Below are 19,474 nucleotides of genomic sequence, written 5' to 3'. Positions count from 1 at the left end.
ATTTGCATACCTTCATTCCAAACATCCAGAGTATCACATAAGGAGAGATAGCACCCCAATAAAAAAATTCTGCTTTGCAAATTGTTTTAAAGGGTTGTAGCATACTGTTACAAGAAAATGTAAGTAAGTGCTTTGGAATTACCAGGGTTTCAGCACTGATTATTAATAAAATGTGATCTGATTGTTATCACAATTTAACTAAACTAATGGCACACAAACAGCTGTGGCGTCCATGTCTTTTAATGAACACATTGAGTAAAACATCCACAGTAAATGGAAAAAAGGGAATCTCTGAGTGAATGTCTTCTCCAAGAGCTAATTAGCAACATGTGTTTCATTTAAGAAGATGAGATTGGAAGTGTGGGTTTATTCTTTCTCATTAAATAAAGGCACACAAAGCCTGGTTACTGACAAATCTTTTTACTCAAAAAATATCAGTTAGTGTGAGCCATGTCTTTCAGAACACGGCAGGAGACGTGTTGTGGAGACACATGATTATGGAAAAGGCTGCAAAAGCATTGCTGAAGGCATGGGTGTATATTGCAAACATGTCTGTTTATGTGTTCTCTAATAGTGATAAGAATGGTGTTCATGGAAGGAAACCATGAAGGTTGCTGCTGTCCAAAAAAAAAAAAAATGCTTCTGGGAAAATGTTCTATGGACATATGAGACAAAAGTGGAACTTTTTAGCAGAAATGCACATTGCTAAGTTTCAATGAAAAAGAACACTGCACCAAAACCTCATCTGAACTGTAAAGCATGGTTGGAGCTGTTTTGCTGCCACAGGACCTGAACGCCTTGCGATCATTGGAGTAACAGTAAATTTTAAGGTTTATGAAAACATTTACAAAAGAATGTAAGGTGAGCAGTCCATGACCTGAAGCTGCAGAGACATTGGGAGATGCAACAAGACAATGACCCAAAGCAAGAAAGTACTGTAAACACACTAAAGAATGGTTGAAAAAACGTTGTGTTTTCGAAAGGCCGGGATCGTGATCTTAACACTATTGAGATGCTGTGACAAGACCTGAAGAGGGCTGTGCAAGAAAGGCATCCCTAAATATTGATGAACTGAAACACGTTTACTAGGAGCAATGGGCCAAAAATCCTCCTCAACGTTGTGAAAAATCCTTATTTTGCTGCTAGACTGTTGCTATAGGGGGATGTACAGGTTATTAAATTCAAGGATTCTCTTACGTATTTCCCTGAACTGTGGATATTTACTCAATATATTCAATAAAGAACAGGAATGGTACAAGTGTTTATGTATTATTAGTTTAGCTAACAATCAGATCACATTCAATAGACATTTGGATTATTTATACCTAATACCGGTAGGAACTAACATGAATATACCTACACTGGGTATGGCTTCCTGGGAAAAACTTTCTCTAAACTTCCAAGTCCACTCTGTAGGTCAATGACTCAATACATTAGGACGTGACTTAGCTCATTAGAGGCATATGTGGCATCTGTCGAAAGATCTGTTTTAATTTGATGGTGTAAGTTTCATCTTAGTCATAATAAATGCTTCTGTGCTTTTTCTTTTGGCTGTTGCTGGGACACAGCTTTTGTTTGTATGACAGATATAATTCCCTATGTGTCTGGGATGGAAGCTCTTTCTGGATCCTAGGGTGTCAACAGATCTGTTATTTCTTGTGGCAGTAGTAATGTTTGGAGATTTAATTGTAAGGAATGTTATCACACAATCAATACCAGAAAAAAAAATGGTGCAATTTTGAAAAATATTGTGAACTGATTTTGATCATGGTCTCAGTATATGGGTCTCCTACTTGGGTAAAAATCTTAACAAGATGATCTTTATGGATAATTTAGAATACCATGTTCAAAATACTTTCAGTACGCTGTGTTTTGAACAAAATCTCTAAACATTTTGGGGGAAAATGTCCCTTTGTGCCAGAATTCTGAAGGAAAAATTTGCTCAAGCCATTTTGTGCAACTTCTGCACTTTTAAAAAGTGGATGGGAAAGTGGGCACGCTTAGGTTTATTCATCAGGTGTATGCTAGATTTGTTAACTGTGATTTTAGGTGCAAACAAAAGTACAAACTTACTCCAGTGGGGATGGGGGTGGCATAATATAACTGGAGCAACTGGAATAACATCTCTGGATAAAGGTGTTATGTTATGGAAAGATGCTCCAGATTTATGGAGCAATGTACAAAGTTCATAAATTTGGCTGAAATGACAACAATGCAGACTCAAGAAAAATAGACGTTAAAAAATTCCCCTCATAATTAATTTCCCCTTTGTGTGTGGACATTCTTCTAATATTGTATAAACCCAAGAAAACATTTGGAACATCCCGTCTTTGCCTCTGTCTGTCTGCCTCTAATGACTGCATTGTCTCCTGCCTTGACCCATACACTGTCTATGATCTCTGCTCACTGCCTTGGCACCTTAAGTTGGTGACTTCTGTCTTTCTATGTTGCAACCACTTCCACAGGAGACTACTGTGCTGGGGAGTACCAGTTTAAGGATTCCCAAAGGGAAGGATTAAGATCTCCCAATCCTTTAGACTCCACACCCTAGTTTAGTCCTATGCCAAATCCACTTCGCCTGTTAAAATATGGCTACTGAAACTGCAGACAGATTCTTAAAAGACAGAAGCCACAGAACCTAGGAGGGTCATTTATCTTAGAGTGGTTTTCCAGGCAAAAGGTTCAGCATGGTCTAAAATAATAAAATAAGTCAATACTTTTTCTGATTGTATAGAGGGAATAGGAAGAAGAGGCAGATGGGGGACTATGAAACCTCAGAAAGCAGGTAGTATGGGAATGGAAAAGTTAATATTGATTTATTTCATTACTTTACAGCATGCGGAGCCTTTTTAAAATAAATATAAAAGGCCAGACAACCTCTTTAATGCATTCCTGCGCTCTGATGTGCAAGTAAGGGAGTATATAGAATGGCCACTGCCCTGTATAACAGTTTTGGAATTTCTTTAACGCACTCAAAAGTGAATGTAGACATGTTGTATGTGAAGTGACCTGGAGAGGAGGATGGGATGAGTGGTAATGGCTATGATGGTGGTAGTAGTACTCACATTTCATGGTAGCAGTCCTCACCCTGGGCCGTGCACAGTGAATAGAGGGCACACCCTTTCTTCCCCTTAGAGCACTCTCTACATTTCTGAGGCTCCTTCCTGGTGTTAGTTGGGGTGCCTTGTTAGTGAAAGGGTGGCAGGGTGCAAGGAGGCAGGAGGTCAGGTAGAGTGAGCACCGGTGAATGAGAAAAACCAGGCCAGTCTTTTTACTGAGGAGGATGAGAGTTGCATTTCAGATAGCAGCAATTGGTTCCATCCCTGAGGTATATCACAAAGCGTGCTTCTCCCCAATGGCTGTGTATGGGCAGCTGTGATGATGGTAGTAGTAGTCCCTGAGTTTCAAAATAAATACAATTTTAAACTTTCCAAAATAACCACAGTTGGCTATTCTGTACTTGCTAACTCCTTCTGGAGTTCCCAACCTAAGGGGTGCAAAATTAAAATCCAGATGACCTATCCATCTCAAAGTGTGGTGGGTGCTGGAGGCAATTAACCCTTTACACAGCAAGAAAGTCTTTTGCCATAAACGAGCATTACCTTACTGACGTTAACTTGAAGAACCTTGATAGTGGTTCTAGACATTCTAAGATGGCTGGTCTCTTTCCTTCAGGGGTAGGTATGCATAGTGCAGAAAGAAATAAGTAGTTTAAAAGGAAATCACAACATTTAACTCAGCAGCTTTAAATAAACCCTTTTAGCAATAATTAGCCCTTTGCAGTTTCCTTTGGGGCACTTTATATTCATTAACTCCTCACATCTTCGTTTTTGCCATACACATTTTGCTAGCATAAGGCCTTGTGTAAATTTTTTGTTGCAAAGTTGAATTTTTGAAGATGTATGCATGCAGACATAGGCATAAATGGATATTTGCACATCGTGAACTTTTATTTTTAGTAGATGTGTGTAATTTCTTCTTAGGTCATACCTTGAGCCACAAATAAGAATTTTTAGGCATTTTTATGCAAAACTAAACTAAATGAAACAAAAGAATTTCACAAAGGTGGCATTTCAACAATGTGCTAAGGGTCTAAGTAAAAAAAAAAAAAAATATGGGTATGGTGGCTTCATATGAATTTTTATTGCATATACATACATACAGTAACTACATAAATTATATTTCAAGTCACATTGCCTATTTTCCCTGTATAGTAAAGTTCTTTTTTATTTAATAATTTATAGGTACTGTTATGGCTCTAAAGTTAATGAAGAAAAAGTCAACAAAGAAGGAGAATTTTCTCATGGAGTACTGTGTGTCCTTGTGCCTGGCATCACATCCTAATATTATTAAAACTTTTGCAGTAGCCTTTGAAACCAGCAAATATTTTTCATTTGCTCAGGAGCTGGCCACCGCTGGTGATCTGCACTCCATCATTGTGCCTCACGTAAGTTACTACATAGGCAATCTAATCACATAAGAGCCCTATGGACTTCCAACAATCTAATGTTTATGGGAAGTCTACGACTTCCCCAACAGATGATACAGGGGGTAGAAGGATCAGTGAAACTGAATTTTCCACCCAATCCTTTTGTTCTGGTAGCAGCTCTGTTTTCCTGTGAATTCTGAGATCTAGAAATAAAGTTGGCTTAACAAGGCATAGGTGCATAAAAAGTTTACCAGACAGTTATAAATAAATAAAAGATACATATACAAACAGAGTAAAGTAAAGTAACAAATCACCTAGCGTTCAAGCAAATTACTACACAAACCCCATCAAACAATTCCCAACATGGAATCTAGCCGACGCCCATGATAGAACCTTAGATTGTGAGCCCCATTGGGGACAGCTTGATGCTAATGTCTGTAAAGCGCTGTGGAATATAGCATAAAATAAATAAGTAATAAATGATACAAAGAGAGATAGTTACAAGACATCTTACCCTATCAATGTCATCAGATGAACTGAGCTCTTTGTTACTTTGTTACATGGAAGTTTATACTTCTAGCTTCAAGGTCCCTCCTAAAGGTCTTTAGTGTGCAGTACGCAAGCACAGTTACCTCAGCCCTTAGAAATGTGGCCTGGTACCAGGTACTAGTCCTCATAACTGTAGAACAATAAGGGCCTGTATATCCTCACTAACTACATTACAATGAATATCACTACATTAAAAGGGTAGTAAATAAAGGTAATATTTAAAGGTAATAATTAAAGGGAAATAACCACTAAAAATAAACACAGGCTCTCGGCTCAATGACAACTCAAATACACTCGGCAGAGCCAAATATGTATGGGGGAATTGGTAGAGATACCCATTGGTCAAAAGATCGTTTGACCAACTGTGTATGCTTGTTCAACAAAATCCATCAGTCCCAGCAATTTCAAGGGTTCTTTTATAAAGGCAGATCTTTTGCCCAAAATGATCACTGATCAACCATTTAGCAGGTTGGTCGGCACTTGTTTAACTCCATTTACATAAAGTAATCATCGGCACTGTATGTGCATGAATGATCATAAGTGCCATGTTCAGGCACATATACTTTCATTATTGTTGGCAGCACTTGTCCGTGTCTCCTAACCTCAGGAATATTCAGGGATTTCAGGGTTCTGAGGTTCCAGTGTATGGGCCCTCCTACCTTAAGGGTTGGCTCATACAGTTCTGAGAACAGGTCCAGATTTAGGGATGCAATAGGAGGTGACCAACTCCCTTTTTTTGGCAGCCTGGTCTAGCTGCTACCCCTTATCCCTTTAACATTGTGACAGTATATTCCATAAGGTGGCCCTCAAGGACTGGGCAGAAACACCCAGGCAAGGAGCAAAGCTCCAACACCAAGCAAGGCTGTAGTACAACTGCCCCCGGCCAGGAAGCCACAGATAAAGTCAATCTAGTGGCCACACCCAGGACACACCTAAATCCCCACTAGCAAGAAGATTAATCCCTTGCTCACCAAACAGCAGGAAGGCAAACCTTAAAGGGGAAGTGCACATGCAAACTGCCAACACCATGTTGCCACCGGCAACCAGTCTGCATGGCAACCGCGTCACGGTCAAACACCAATATGACCGTGACAGGTTTAGCTGCCAGCACCATAAATGTATAATACGTGGTAGCCAGATTCAAACTTAAGTGATATTTACCATATTTTTTCACTCCATAAGACACAATGGACCATAAGCTGCATCTTGGATATAGAGGAGGAAAATAAGAAAAAAATATTTTTCCTCAGACCTTAGATCGGACCCCCAAGCTCCATCAGACATCTGCATCAGACTCCTATTCCTCCTTAGACCTCAGATCAAACCCCCATTCCTCCTCAAACTCTAGATCAGACCCCCATTCCTCCTCAGACCTCAGATCAGAGCCCCTCAGACCCCTAAGCTCCATCAGACTTCTGTATCAGACCATCATTCCTCCTCAGACCTCAATCTGACCCCATCATACCCCCATTCCTCCTCAGGCTTCAGATCAGACCCCCGAACTACATCAGATCTCTAGATCAGACCCGCATCATACCCCATTCCTCCTCAGATAAGACCACAAGCTTCACCAGACCAAAAAAAAGGAACTTACCTCTCCTGCTCCAGACTGCACTGACAATCACCGCTGCCTGGTCTTCTGCCGGTCTAGTGCTCCACTGTGAGATGATGTAGCATCAGGTTATATTGTGTGTCTACGTGTAATACATCCTGATGCTATACACAGTCAGGACACATGCAGTGCAGTGTCTGGAAAAAGAGGAAGAAGACTAGGGAGCTGTGAGGACATCCAGCGCAGCGCTACACTTACTGCACTCGTCGTCTCGTGTATACTTCTATAATAGAAGTAGTCACTAGTAGTCATTCCATAAGACACACTGCCATTTAACCCCCCCCCCATGCTTTTTGGGGGGGAAATACAGTAATATTTTTAAATATGTCACCTATTGGCCTAAAAAAAAAAAAGCAGTTCTAGAAGTAGTGTAAGGTTACAACTATGGACACCTTTGAATTGATTTTATTAGTATTATTTATTTTCTGCCTATATGCAAATTTAACAGTCATCTATGAGCAGCATCAACTCTATCAAAGAAGCCATAACGACTGGTAGGGCTGACCTTGCTAGATTAAAAATATACCTTTCTTCACCTGGCCCATTGCTTCGTTTCGAATTCATAAAAATGCAAATTAGGGCTTAAGTGCACCAAAGGCAGGCACTAGGCACCTTAGCTGCACGGCTCTCCTTCCCTGGACACTCCCATCTCCACCTGGATGCCTGAACCTGTCAATAAAGTGGAGGGGTAGTGTCCAGGGAAGCAAAGTGAAGGAGATGAGGTGCACAAAGTGGTTAAGGCCCACACTCAGTGCAGTTAAGCCCTAATTTGAATATTAACCCCCCCCCCCCCCCCCACTTATTTCTGTTACATGAAGCAACAGATTAGGAGAAAGAAGCAATTTGTTCCACAGGGTTAGACCTATTAGGCATTTTGACTGCTTTAATAGAGTTCATCCTGCAGACAGCTGCCCCTTAAGGAACCTTACAGCTGCAAAGGACTTTCTCTGAAGAAATCTCCCTCACACTGCACTTTATTTTCTAGCTTTAGCATCGAGAAATTAGGGGTGCAATATCTCTTGAAGTTTTCTGCCGGAACACTCTTGTTCTGTACAACCATGGGGGGTGGCTCGCCCTTTCTGACAGACTAAGCTCTGTCCCTTTTTCAAGTTGCTGTACTCACAATAAAAAGTACTACAGGTTTCCTCTTCAGCATGTAGTCCCTAGCAGATCCACAATCTGCCTCCAAAATATGTCCAGGATCCCAAAGTCTTTCATCTCTTGGATTAGTTAGGTGCAGAGTCAATAAGTCTGTTACACAAGCTATCTCCACAGGCTGTCTTGCACGCACCTCCTCTTCCCTCTGGTATGCTGCACAAATCTATATTTTGCTCTACTCCTTTGCTTCTCTGACAGGGACATTCTCTGCTTCTGCATCAGCCAATCTAAGCCACAGGGTTGAACGGCTTCAATTAGCTACAGTTACTAAGGCCTGTTAACTGCATACAGATACTGCATAATACACATTTTTAACTCTTTTACCAGTGGACCACTGCCATAGCAGTGGGACGCTGCACCTCTCCCTTCTCTCAGTGTTATAGATAGCAGCAGTGAGGGAGAGGATGCTGTACATAGCAGATGTGTCTGGAAAGGGGGGAAAGAATCTAGGAAGGATGGCAGCTCACCTAGACTATAGATAGGGAGGAAAGTACACATTAGGCCTCACAAATGTAGAAACTGCGGCTCTGATGCGGACCCATTCACTTCAATGGTGCCGCAAAAGATGCGGACAGCACTCCGTGTGCTGTCCGCATCCATTGCTCCGTTCTGTGGCCCCACAAAAAAAAAAAAAAATTGAATACGTCCTATTCTTGTCCGTTTTGTATTATGGATGGCCTGTTCCGTTCCACAGATTGTGGAACGCACATGGGTGGCATCTGTGTTTTTCAGATCCACAATTTGCAGACTGCAAAACACGGTGCGGTCGTGTGCATGTACAGATGTAGCAGGGTTAGCACTCAAACTTTTAACTCAAATTTCTTAAATCATCGTGTTATCTTGAAACAGAAGCAATTGAAGGTGTTTGCTTAGATTAGGTAACACAACTCAGAAATCTCAGAAAGCATGAGTGTTAACTCTACTACATCGGTATCTTAAGACAGTTTGCAGAGGTTGGCAGCAGCATCCTGGACAAACAGATCCATTAAGCATTACTGGGAGAGACGCGAATGAAGATTGCAGACTGAAACTTAGTGCAACCGTCTCAATCAAGGTACTTACTAACAAATGTAATTTTTGTCAAGTCGAAAGTGTTCATAACCTTAAGGCCCCTTTCACACGGGCGAGTATTCCGCGCGGGTGCAATGCGTGAGTTGAACGCATTGCACCCGCACTGAATCCTGACCCATTCATTTCTATGGGGCTGTGCACACGAGCGGTGATTTTCACGCATCACTTGTGGGTTGCGTGAAAATCGCAGCATGTTCCTCTTGGTGCATTTTCACATAAACGCAGGCCCCATAGAAATGAATGGGGTTGCGTGAAAATCGCAAGCATCCGCAAGCAAGTGCGGATGCGGTGCGATTTTCACGCACGGTTGCTAGGTGATGATCGGGATGGGGACCTGATCATTATTATTTCCCCTTATAACATGGTTATAAGGGAAAATAATAGCATTCTGAATACAGAATGCATAGTAAAATAGGGCTGGAGGGGTTAAAAAAAAAAGAAAAATAATTTAACTCACCTTAATCCACTTGTTCGCGCAGCCCGGCTTCTCTTCTGGTTGATGTTTTCACTACCCTCATCACATGATCCATCACCATGGTGATGGATCATGTGATGGGCCATGTGATGAACGCAGTGACGTCATTAAAGGTCCTATTGCTCACAGATGAAGACAGAAGAGATGCCGGCTGCGCGAACAAGTGGATTAAGGTGAGTTAAATTTTATTTTATTTTTTTAACCCCTCCAGCGCTATTGTACTATACATTCTGTATTCAGAATGCTATTATTTTCCCTTATAACCATGTTATAAGGGGAAATAATACAATCTACACTACAACTAACCCAAACCTGAACTTCTGTGAAGAAGTTCGGGTCTGGGTACCACAGTCGGTTTTTTATCACGCGCGTGCAAAACACATTGCACCCGCGCGATAAAAACTGAACATCAAAACTGACTGCAATTGCGTACCTACTCGCGCGGGTTTGCCGCAATGCACCGGGATGCATCCAGACCTAATCCGGACACGCTCGTCTGCAAGGGGCCTTAAGTTATGTAGATTTATTTAAAAGTAAAATCATGAAGATCACAAAAAACAAAAGAAGCAACAGAAAGTTAACCAAGACAACACTATACCACAAATTCCACCATCATAGACAAGGAGGGTACTGGGTAATGGAGTTTGCTAGAAAAGGGCATGGAGAAAAAAATCTTGACTTTACCAAGGAATTCATATCTATCCAAAATTAGTAAAAATCAGGTGGCAGGTAGATTATTCTCATGCATGTACCAGCAAGTGACAAAACGATCCTTTCCTGCCTTCTTGGGCATTGTATTAAGATATCAAAATAGTTTTATTCTGCTCTACATTTGGGGAAGCTGAGTCATGCTCCCAGCTTTACTTATATGCTCCACCTGTAGGTGTTGGGGATATAGACTTTAGGTTTATATCATTAACATATAGCATGCCTAACATTAATAAGAAAGAGAGAACATAATATATAAAGTCATTGACATATTTTTTTCTGCTAGTTAATACCAGATAGTGACACATATACTTTTTTTTCCTAATCTGTTTTTATTTTTTGATTACAGATTCTTTTTTATTCCATTTTCTGAATATTATGGGGGCAGCCATCTTGCCTGAGCTGTTCTTAAAGGGGTTGTCTGGGTTCAGAGCTGAACCCGGACATACCCTTATTTTCACCCCGGCAGCATCCCTGAGGCTAGCATCGGAGCATCTCATGCTCCGATGCGCTCCCGTGCCCTGCGCTAAATCGCACAGGCCACGGGCTCTTTTGTTTACAATAACACACTGCCGGGCGGTAACTTCCGCCCGGCAGTGTGTTCGGTGACGTCACCAGAGGGTCGGGCTTTAGCTCTGCCCTAGCCGTTTTACTGGCTAGGGCAGAGCTAAATCCCGCCCATCAGTGCCGGTGACGTCACCGGGGTTCCTGTCAGCCCCATGGAGAGCCCCGGTACGTCACCGGAACTCCTAAAAATGCCTTTGCCCTGCGCAATTTAGCGCAGGGCAAAGGAGAGCATCGGAGCATGAACTGCTCCGATGCTCATGTCAGGGGAGGTTGCCGGGGTGAAAATGGAGGGATGTCCGGGTTCAACTCTGAACCCGGACAACCCCTTTTAACAGCATTTAGAAAGCATTAAAAAAAAATTGCTTATGAGTAGTGATGAGCGGGAGGTGCCATATTCGATTTCGCAATATTTCACGAATATTCGATTGAATATTCGTCTTATATTCGCCAAAATCAAATATTCGTGATTATTCTATTTATCGCGAATAATATTAATTTAATTTATTTGCGTATTGCGAGTTTAACTGTATAAGCCAACTTTCCTATTGGTTGGCTATCTAGAATTAACGAAGATAACGAATATAGCGCTATATTCTCTATATTCATTAATTCTAGCAAGCTAATAGGAAAGTTGCCTATGGACAGCTCTAAGTTGGATTCGCAATGCGAGAATATTACTTTGCCTATTTGTTGCAATAAATAGAATACTGAGTCATTATTCAATTTATTGCAAAAAATAGGCAAAGTAATATTCTCGCATTGCAAATCCAACTTAGTTCTGTGTATAGGCAACGTTCCTAATGGTTGCGTTTTTAGAATATTCGTAATATTCTAAAACAAGAATATATAGCAATATAGCGAATATTTGAAAAAAAAACAATATAGAGTAATTTAGCTAATATAGTGCTATAATCTTTTTTTTTAATAGTTGTAATTTTTTTTACAATATTAGCTAAATTGCTCTACATTCTTTTTTTTTTGAATATTCGCTATATTGCTATACATTCTTGTTTTTAAATATTACAAATATGCAAAAAAACAAATATATATTTGTTTTTAGAATATTCGTAATATTCTAAAGCAAGAATATTTAGCAATATAGCGAATATTCGAGAAAAAAAAACTAATATAGAGCAATTCAGCTAATATAGTGCTTTAATCTTTTTTTTTAATAGTTGTAATTTTTTTCTCAGTGAGATCATGAAAACTCAGATCCGATGGTATATTCAAACCCCCAGGCATTCCCATGGTGACGGGAACGCTTGTCGGGGAGGAGTATGCCAAAGTGGATCAACTGTACAGATTTTTTTTAAAAATGCAGAATATTTAAAAAAATATATATATATATTTGTTTTTTAGAATATTCGTAATATTCTAAAACAAGAATATATAGCAATATATAGCAATATAGCGAATATTCGAAATAAAACGAATATAGAGCAATTTAGCTAATATAGTGCTATAATCTTTTTTTTTATAGTTGTAATTTTTTTCCAATCTGAACTACAGATGAGAAAAAAATTACAACTATAAAAAAAAAGATTATAGCACTATATTAGCTAAATTGCTCTATATTCGTTTTTCCCCCCGAATATTCGCTATATTGCTATATATTGCTATATATTCTTGTTTTAGAATATTACGAATATTCTAAAAAACAAATATATTATTTTTTTTTTAAATATTCTGCATTTTTAAAAAAAATCTGTACAGTTGATCCACTTTGGCATACTCCTCCCCGACAAGCGTTCCCGTCACCATGGGAATGCCTGGGGGTTTGAATATACCATCGGATCTGAGTTTTCACGATCTCACTGAGATCGTGAAAACTCAGATCCGATGGTATATTCTAACCCCCCAGGCGTTCCCATGGTGATGGGGACGCTTGTCGGGGAGGAGTATGCCAAAGTGGAACAACTGTACAGATTTAAAAAAAAAAAAGAAGAATATTCTAAAAAACTAATATATTCAATATAATGCTATATATTAGTTTTTTAGAATATTCGTCATTTTTCCCATCTAAAGTCATGATTCCTCCCTGCTTCTTGCTTGTGGGCCAATGACTCATTGGCCCACAAGCAAGAAGCAGGGAGGAATCATGTGTTCAGATGGAAAAAAATGACGAATATTCGATATAGAGAATATATAGCACTATATTCGAAATATTCGCGAATTCTCGAAGTTGTGATATTCGAGATAAATATTCGTAATTCAAATATTCGCACTCAACACTACTTGTTCCATCCTTCTCCAAGTTAAAACATTACTCCAAGGGCTCATTCACACTTGTGCATTACAGATTGTTATTAAAGAGCACCGCCTGTATCCACGAATCTCCTCCTTGCTCACAAAGTCAGAACGCCGTAATCTCGCGATGCGCGAGCTTGCGCATGCGCAGTGCCGGCATTGTGTTCCTTCCCTGTGCTGGCATCAGCCTCAGGGAAGCAACTGCGCATGCGCAAGCTCACGCACCGCGAGATTATGGCGATCTGACTTTGTGAGCAAGGAGAAGATTCGTGGATACAGGCGGTGCTGGGCTCCTTCACAGGGGGGCGCGGCTGGGCTCCAGAACGGTTAGTACAGCCCCTTGGGCTCCTTACCAGGCTGATTTACATATATATAAAATAATTTTTTACCACTCAGAGATATGTGACAGGTATATTGTTAACATGCTAGCGGCGATCTTCGCCTCGTCGGAGGCCATACATTTTAATGCTGTACAGAGATGCTCATCCCTAAACAAAAGGAAAAATTATGGCTACAAAGATGGATAACTCAAAACACAATACAGAACAGAACAAAAACCGATAAAATGCACACGTATTTTCATGTGGAAGGGGGAATGTAACCTAAAGTGCTGTTCACATCACGTATTCCGACATTAAAAATGTTTTTGCTACACACTTAAAGACTTTTTTAGACAAATGAATGCTACAATATTGAACTTTTGCTTTAAAGTATACAGTACATAGAAGACAATGGCAGCTGTCCGCAGATCTATACAGGCATGCAGTCTTAGGGATATACTGCATGCAGATGGTAAAACTTCATTCCACTGCAAATACCCGTAGCTGGTGGCCTCCTGCTATAGTTACAAGCTGGTGTGAAAACATCAGTAGAAACACTTCTGTACTGACCCAATGACCTCTGATATATTTATACATAGTTATCTGGAAACTAAATATTCCTGGCCTTCATAATGTTTCTGGATATTGTAGTCTACCTTGCAGGAAGAGATGATCTAAGGTCTTAATTAAAAAAAAAAACACACACATTTTATTTGGAAAATGGATAAATGCCAAAATAGAACACAGTGAAAAGAATGCACCGCACTGACGCGTTTCGACTCGCTACCGAGTTTTAATCATAGCACTGTAGTCTACCACTTCTTTTAATTTCTTTGGTTTTCTTCTGCAGCTCCACTACAGTGCATTGTTCTTAGTAGAATGGCCCCCACAACTGAACGCCATGCCCCATTTACGATCCAACTGGTGATTTCTAGGGCGGTATTACATTTTTTTAATGAGCATTTTGTTGTTTTCAAAGCCTTTTTTATGATGCCACTTTAAAGTCCATAGTGCATTGTAAAACATACTACATGAAAAGCAACTTTGGAGGCATTCTGCATTGCATTTTAACACTTTAGACATTTCCGGGGTCATTTATTAAGACCGGCAATCTATACGCCTGTCTTAATCCCCATTCTCTGTCAGCAGATGCGCAGGCCTCTACATAACTTTGGCGCTTGGTGCCGACGGCTATGCGGCATGGCCAGCTCCCTTGCTTATAAATAAGATGGGCCTGCAAGCCCACCATCTTCCCCGCCCAAGGCCCCCCTTCCTTTTTCCACCACCTTGGAAAAGTGACATGAGTGGGTAAAAGTCACACATTTTGCCGCAAAACCACTTTGCAACAAAATATTCCCCTTTAATACGCCACAAAGTGGTGTAAATTTATTGATAAGTGACCCCCTTCTTTTTCTAAAATGCAGATATGGCGTCTTTTTTCTTATAGACTTAGCTACAGGACTTGAAAAAAATGGAATATGTCATCAGAAAATGACCTATTGTTTAAAGTTTTTATGTTTTACAGAATTTTACAGAATTTTTGGTGATGCTATACATTTAATTTTCCATGTCACAACCTATATTTAGAAGAAGAAAAAACTTTAAATCCTGCAGTTTTCACTCTGGCCACTAAGCCTAATAATAGGCACCACTTCGTAGGGTCACGAATAACTTTTCAGCAGTCATCTAATTATCATCAAAGGCAGGATTGCAATGACAGATATTACCTACATATAGATAGTGCAGCGTCCATTATTCACAGTACATGGTTGGCAAAGCTTATGTACTCCTCCCTTGTACAGTGACCAGGTCACACAGCATGCCTAGAAAACTCTCCCGCAGAATAAGTCCTTTCCAGACTAATGCGTCTATGGTCCATAATGGCTGCTATAAGCATATAACTAATATAATGTATAATTATGTTCAGGAAACAGAGTCATCAAAAAATAAAAATAAATTATAAAAAAGGATATTTGTCGCTATATACTTTTAACTGTTAGAAAAATGCTAGGTAATAGAAAAAAAAATTTAAAACCCCACAAAATGAAAAATGAAATTGTTTTTGCAAGCATAAAAAAATATAAAAAATAGTTGTGAAGAAAAACTTACATTGAAAAAAAGTTTTTCATCTTGTGCATCTGTGTTCCTTATGACCCACCCTGTCCCTTATTACTTGCTTTGGTGGCAGCTGCCTGGCACGGGCCTGCTACGGTTCAGGTTAATATCCACTAATATCCCTAAAGTCCTTTTCTATATCAGTTTTCTCTTATCGTTTTACCCTTTAGCATGTAATAAAGACTTTTGTTTTCCTGTCCAGAGTTCATAACCTTAAATGTAATGAAGTGTTAATCTTCGTTTGCCGTTTCTATTTCCAAGTCCAATTTCTCCAACTCCTTCTGTAAAAAAAACAAAAAACTGTCCCCTCTTCTGTATTCATTACACAGTTTTGTATCGTCTGCAAATAATGAGATTTTCCAACATCATCCCTCTACAAGGTCATTCATAATCTTTCAAAAAGAACAGAATTATAAGTGCCTGGTCCATACAGTTGACAGGACTGCTTGAAACAATGTCAAACCGGGTGTGAATGTAGCCTAAGGGGATGGTGGGCGTTTTGCTTATGAGGGGAATTTATGAAGATTTCTATGTCAGAACACAGAATAGTTGCAAATTTTTGCACAAGACCCCATTTGCGACTTAATTATGCTTCTAAAAGTGTCCATGTTGTGGGTTTGAGGAAATGGGACCTACACAACCTGACAACGTAAATATCACTTACTCCAGAAAACTGGTCAGAATTAAACCTAAACTCTAAGCCTATTTCTGGTACATGGGCATCCCAAGATGCACCAAAACGGTTAAGAGGAATGCTCCTCTTTATAAATTGGACGCATCATACATCAGCAGACTTTGTACTAAGACTGAAGTATGAAACGGTGGTCTTAAATACATTTCCCCAGAAATGTTGGTCTTTTTTGTCTATAGTATGCAAATAATTGTGCCATGCATCTTAAAGGACATCAGTAAACAGTTTTGTACCTATGGCACTGTCTGACCTGTTACATGTGATGTTGGCAGCTGAAGGCATCTGTGTTGGTCCCATGTTCATATGTGTCCTCATTGCTGGGAAAAATTATGTTTTATTATATGCAAATGAGCCTCTAGGTGCAACGGGGGTGTTGCCTTTACACCTAGAGGCTCTGCTCTTTCTTCAACTGCCACATCCTCTCCACTTTGATTGACAGGACCAGACAGTGTAAACATCATCACACATGCCTTGTCCTGCCAATCAAAGTGTAGCAGATGCAGCAGTTGCGGAGAGAGCAGAGCCTCTAGGTGTAATGACAACACCCTCGTTGCTCCTAAGACTCATTTTCATATAGTGAAACATCATTTTTCTCAGCAATGCGGACACATATGAACATGGGACCAACACAGATGTCTTCATCTGCCAAGATCACATGTAACAGGTCAGCCAGTTTCATAGGTACAAAACTGCTGACAGATGCCCATTCAACGGGAATTCCAATCTAGGGCATTTATGGCATATTGACAGGATATTCCATAAATTTCCAATAGGCGTGGGTCCCACCACTAGAACCCAATCCTGTCTAAGAAAGGGGCCCTGACATGAATGAAAAGCATCCTACACATCCTCTCCATTCACTGCTATTAGCCTATTTTCAGAAGTCCTATAGCGGTGAATCGAGAGGTGGACATGCATGTGCAGGTGTTCCCCTTTCACTTCCAAGTCTTGTTCTTTAGATAGCAAAAGTGGCAAAGGAAAGAGAGGAGCTGATAGGGTAAGTGCCTCAAGTGTATTGATCCCCCGTGGGATAAAAGCTGTTCACCTGTTTGAGTTGTGCAAGTAGGCACCACAGTGCCTACAGTTGGTTGGTCAGTGCAGCTGGTGTCTTCAAAAAATCCCCTCACGTGGGTGAAGAAATTTCTTTATTGTTAAAAATTCAGTTAGACAATGCGTTTCGAAGCTCTAGGGCTCCTTTTTCAATTCTGGTTTGCAATGAAGATGCAAGTTCTATCCAGCCACAGTCCATTGGGAAGGACTACTCTAATGGTGTGCAGAGATGGTCCACAGATGGATAGAACTTGCATGTTCATCGTGAACCAGGCTTGAAAGAGGAGCCCTAGAGCTTCAAAATGCATTGTCTAACTGAAGTTTTACCAATAAAGAAAGTTCTTCACCCACCCAATGATTGGATCATTGTGACAATAGATGTCTTATCTGCATCTGCCTTTTATGGTCTAGCTGTTCAGTGTTCTCTACTATGTTCTTTAGATAGGGACTCTTCCCAGAGCTATCTGGCGTTTATAGCATATCCTATCGATATGCTATAAATACAACAGATTGGTATACCCCTTTAATAAATAATCAGAACATTTGATCTGAGTACTCTCTTAAACAGTTGATAGCACCAACCACCATCTGTGTTTTTATCTTTTTAGGTTGGTCTACCTGATATAATGGTGAAGCGATGTGCCATGCAGTTAGCGGAAGCTCTGGACTTTATGCACAGCAAAGCCCTTGTTCACAGAGATGTCAAACTGGATAATGTTCTGCTTTTTGACAGCGACTGTCACTACATCAAACTTGCTGATTTTGGATTAACAAGGCTTGAAGGTTTCCACATCTCTCCATTGAAAGGAACCGTTCCTTATTCGGCTCCTGAACTATGTAACTTAGGAGAAAATGAAACTCTTGAACTTGACTCCAGCCTCGATGTGTGGGCCTTTGGTATTGTTCTGTTTTGCATTTCCACCGGATACTTCCCTTGGGATACCGCATTATGTCAAGATGAGCAGTACGAAAAATTTGTTCTCTGGCAAACTACAGGAAATTACCAGAAAATCCCTTCTCAATGGAAGCAATTTACATGGCGTGCGCTAGACATGTTTCAGAAGATGTTAACAATAAACGCTATGACGCGAAGCCCTGCGATTGAAGTCCAAAAATATCTAAGTGACCCATGGAAAATGAACAGCGTGAATGATAACAGCAACTTACAAGATAACTGAAATGATACAGAACAGAGTGTTGATAGCGTGAACTTTCTGAAAGATAAAACCAGCATTGAAAGCAAAGCATGGCCAAGAGTTCTTCTGCGGTCAGAATAAAATGCCCCTCGTAACATAATGAACTTGTTAGGGGAAATATCTGGATCATTTGACACCAATACTGACATGTTAAAGAGCTTCTGCCTCTAATATCCTGATTAACTTTACTTGTGACAATACTTTAGAAAAGCAATACCTAGGCTAGGGCTTTACAGCAACACATGGTTCGATCAAAGGTTTGCAGTAAAATCACAGCATTGCTGTGACTGCTGGTGCCTTCAGAGAGGAAAGGATAGGAATGGTAGCTGCAAAAATGAGGGTTGTCATAATCCTCACAGTTAGTAATCCGGCTCCAATAATCTCTAGTCTGTGTGGGCAGTTAGTTGAGGGGCACAACCCTTCATCGTCTGAATTTTGGGGCCTCCTCCCTGGTGGTGGCTGGGGCGTCCTTGATGTCAGAATGAGCAGCGGGGTGTAAGGCGTGAGAACCAGTGCTGGGTGAGCAGATGGTGGCAGCAAATGACCAGGCCTGCTTGGTTGGAATAAATAGAGTCTTTCTTTTACTGAGTAGATAATAGGAGTCACAGTATACGGTAAATACATGCAGCAGGTGCAGTCTTGAAGTATTTCACAGAGTAGGTTTTTCCCAAAAGGCTGTATATAGAAGGTGACAGTGATAGTAGTAATACTCCCTGAACCTCTCTCTAGATACACTTTGCAGTTTACTTAAATAATAACAGGCCTACAATCACTCTCAATGTACTTTCTGCAATGCCCAGTTGGAGGGTGCTGTCCTAAATCTGATGGCCAGCCTGTCTAAGAAGCAATAAACCTAGGCTACGGGCAGTAAAGTCTATTGCCATAAACATGCATTTACCTTACTGACTCAGTCCAGCACAGCCTTAAAGGGGTTGTCCGGGTTCAGAGCTGAACCGGACATACTCACATTTTCACCCAGCCAGCCACCTGATATTAGCTTTATTGCATGCCATGCTACGATGCTCTCCCGCAGGGCAAGGGCTTTTTTGTTTATGTTTTTACACTGCATGGCGGAGGCTTCCGCCAAGCAGTGTATTCGTTGATGTCACCAGCACTGATGGGCAGACTTTAGTGCTGCCCTAGCCATTTCACAAGCTAGGGCAGCGCTAAAGCCTGCCCATCAGTGCCGGTGACATCTTCGGGCTCACTTCTGGGTGGAAGCCTCCACCTAGCAGTCCCTATGGAGAACCCGGTACTTCACTGGGTCTCCTAAAAAAGCCTTTGCC

General features: G+C 40.6%; 1 protein-coding gene across 4 annotated transcripts in view; it reads left to right on the top strand.

Annotated features, from left to right (window-relative positions):
- LOC120995207 (serine/threonine-protein kinase SBK1-like) overlaps nt 1–19,264 on the top strand; it is a 105,040-nt gene extending 85,776 nt beyond the window's left edge. For all 4 annotated transcript variants that reach the window (XM_040424274.1, XM_040424258.1, XM_040424266.1 and 1 more), the window contains 2 exons: nt 4,245–4,447; nt 17,601–19,264. In XM_040424274.1, coding sequence (XP_040280208.1) covers nt 4,245–4,447; nt 17,601–18,170 — 773 coding nt within the window. In that variant the 3' untranslated portion in view covers nt 18,171–19,264. The remainder of the gene's footprint in view (nt 1–4,244; nt 4,448–17,600) is intronic.
- Nucleotides 19,265–19,474: the final 210 nt, after the last annotated feature.

The sequence above is a fragment of the Bufo bufo genome, chromosome 1 (genome assembly GCF_905171765.1).
Source record: "Bufo bufo chromosome 1, aBufBuf1.1, whole genome shotgun sequence".
Lineage (NCBI taxonomy): Eukaryota > Metazoa > Chordata > Amphibia > Anura > Bufonidae > Bufo > Bufo bufo.
Note: the sequence above shows the minus strand (reverse complement) of the source record. Positions and strands in the feature narration are given on the sequence as shown.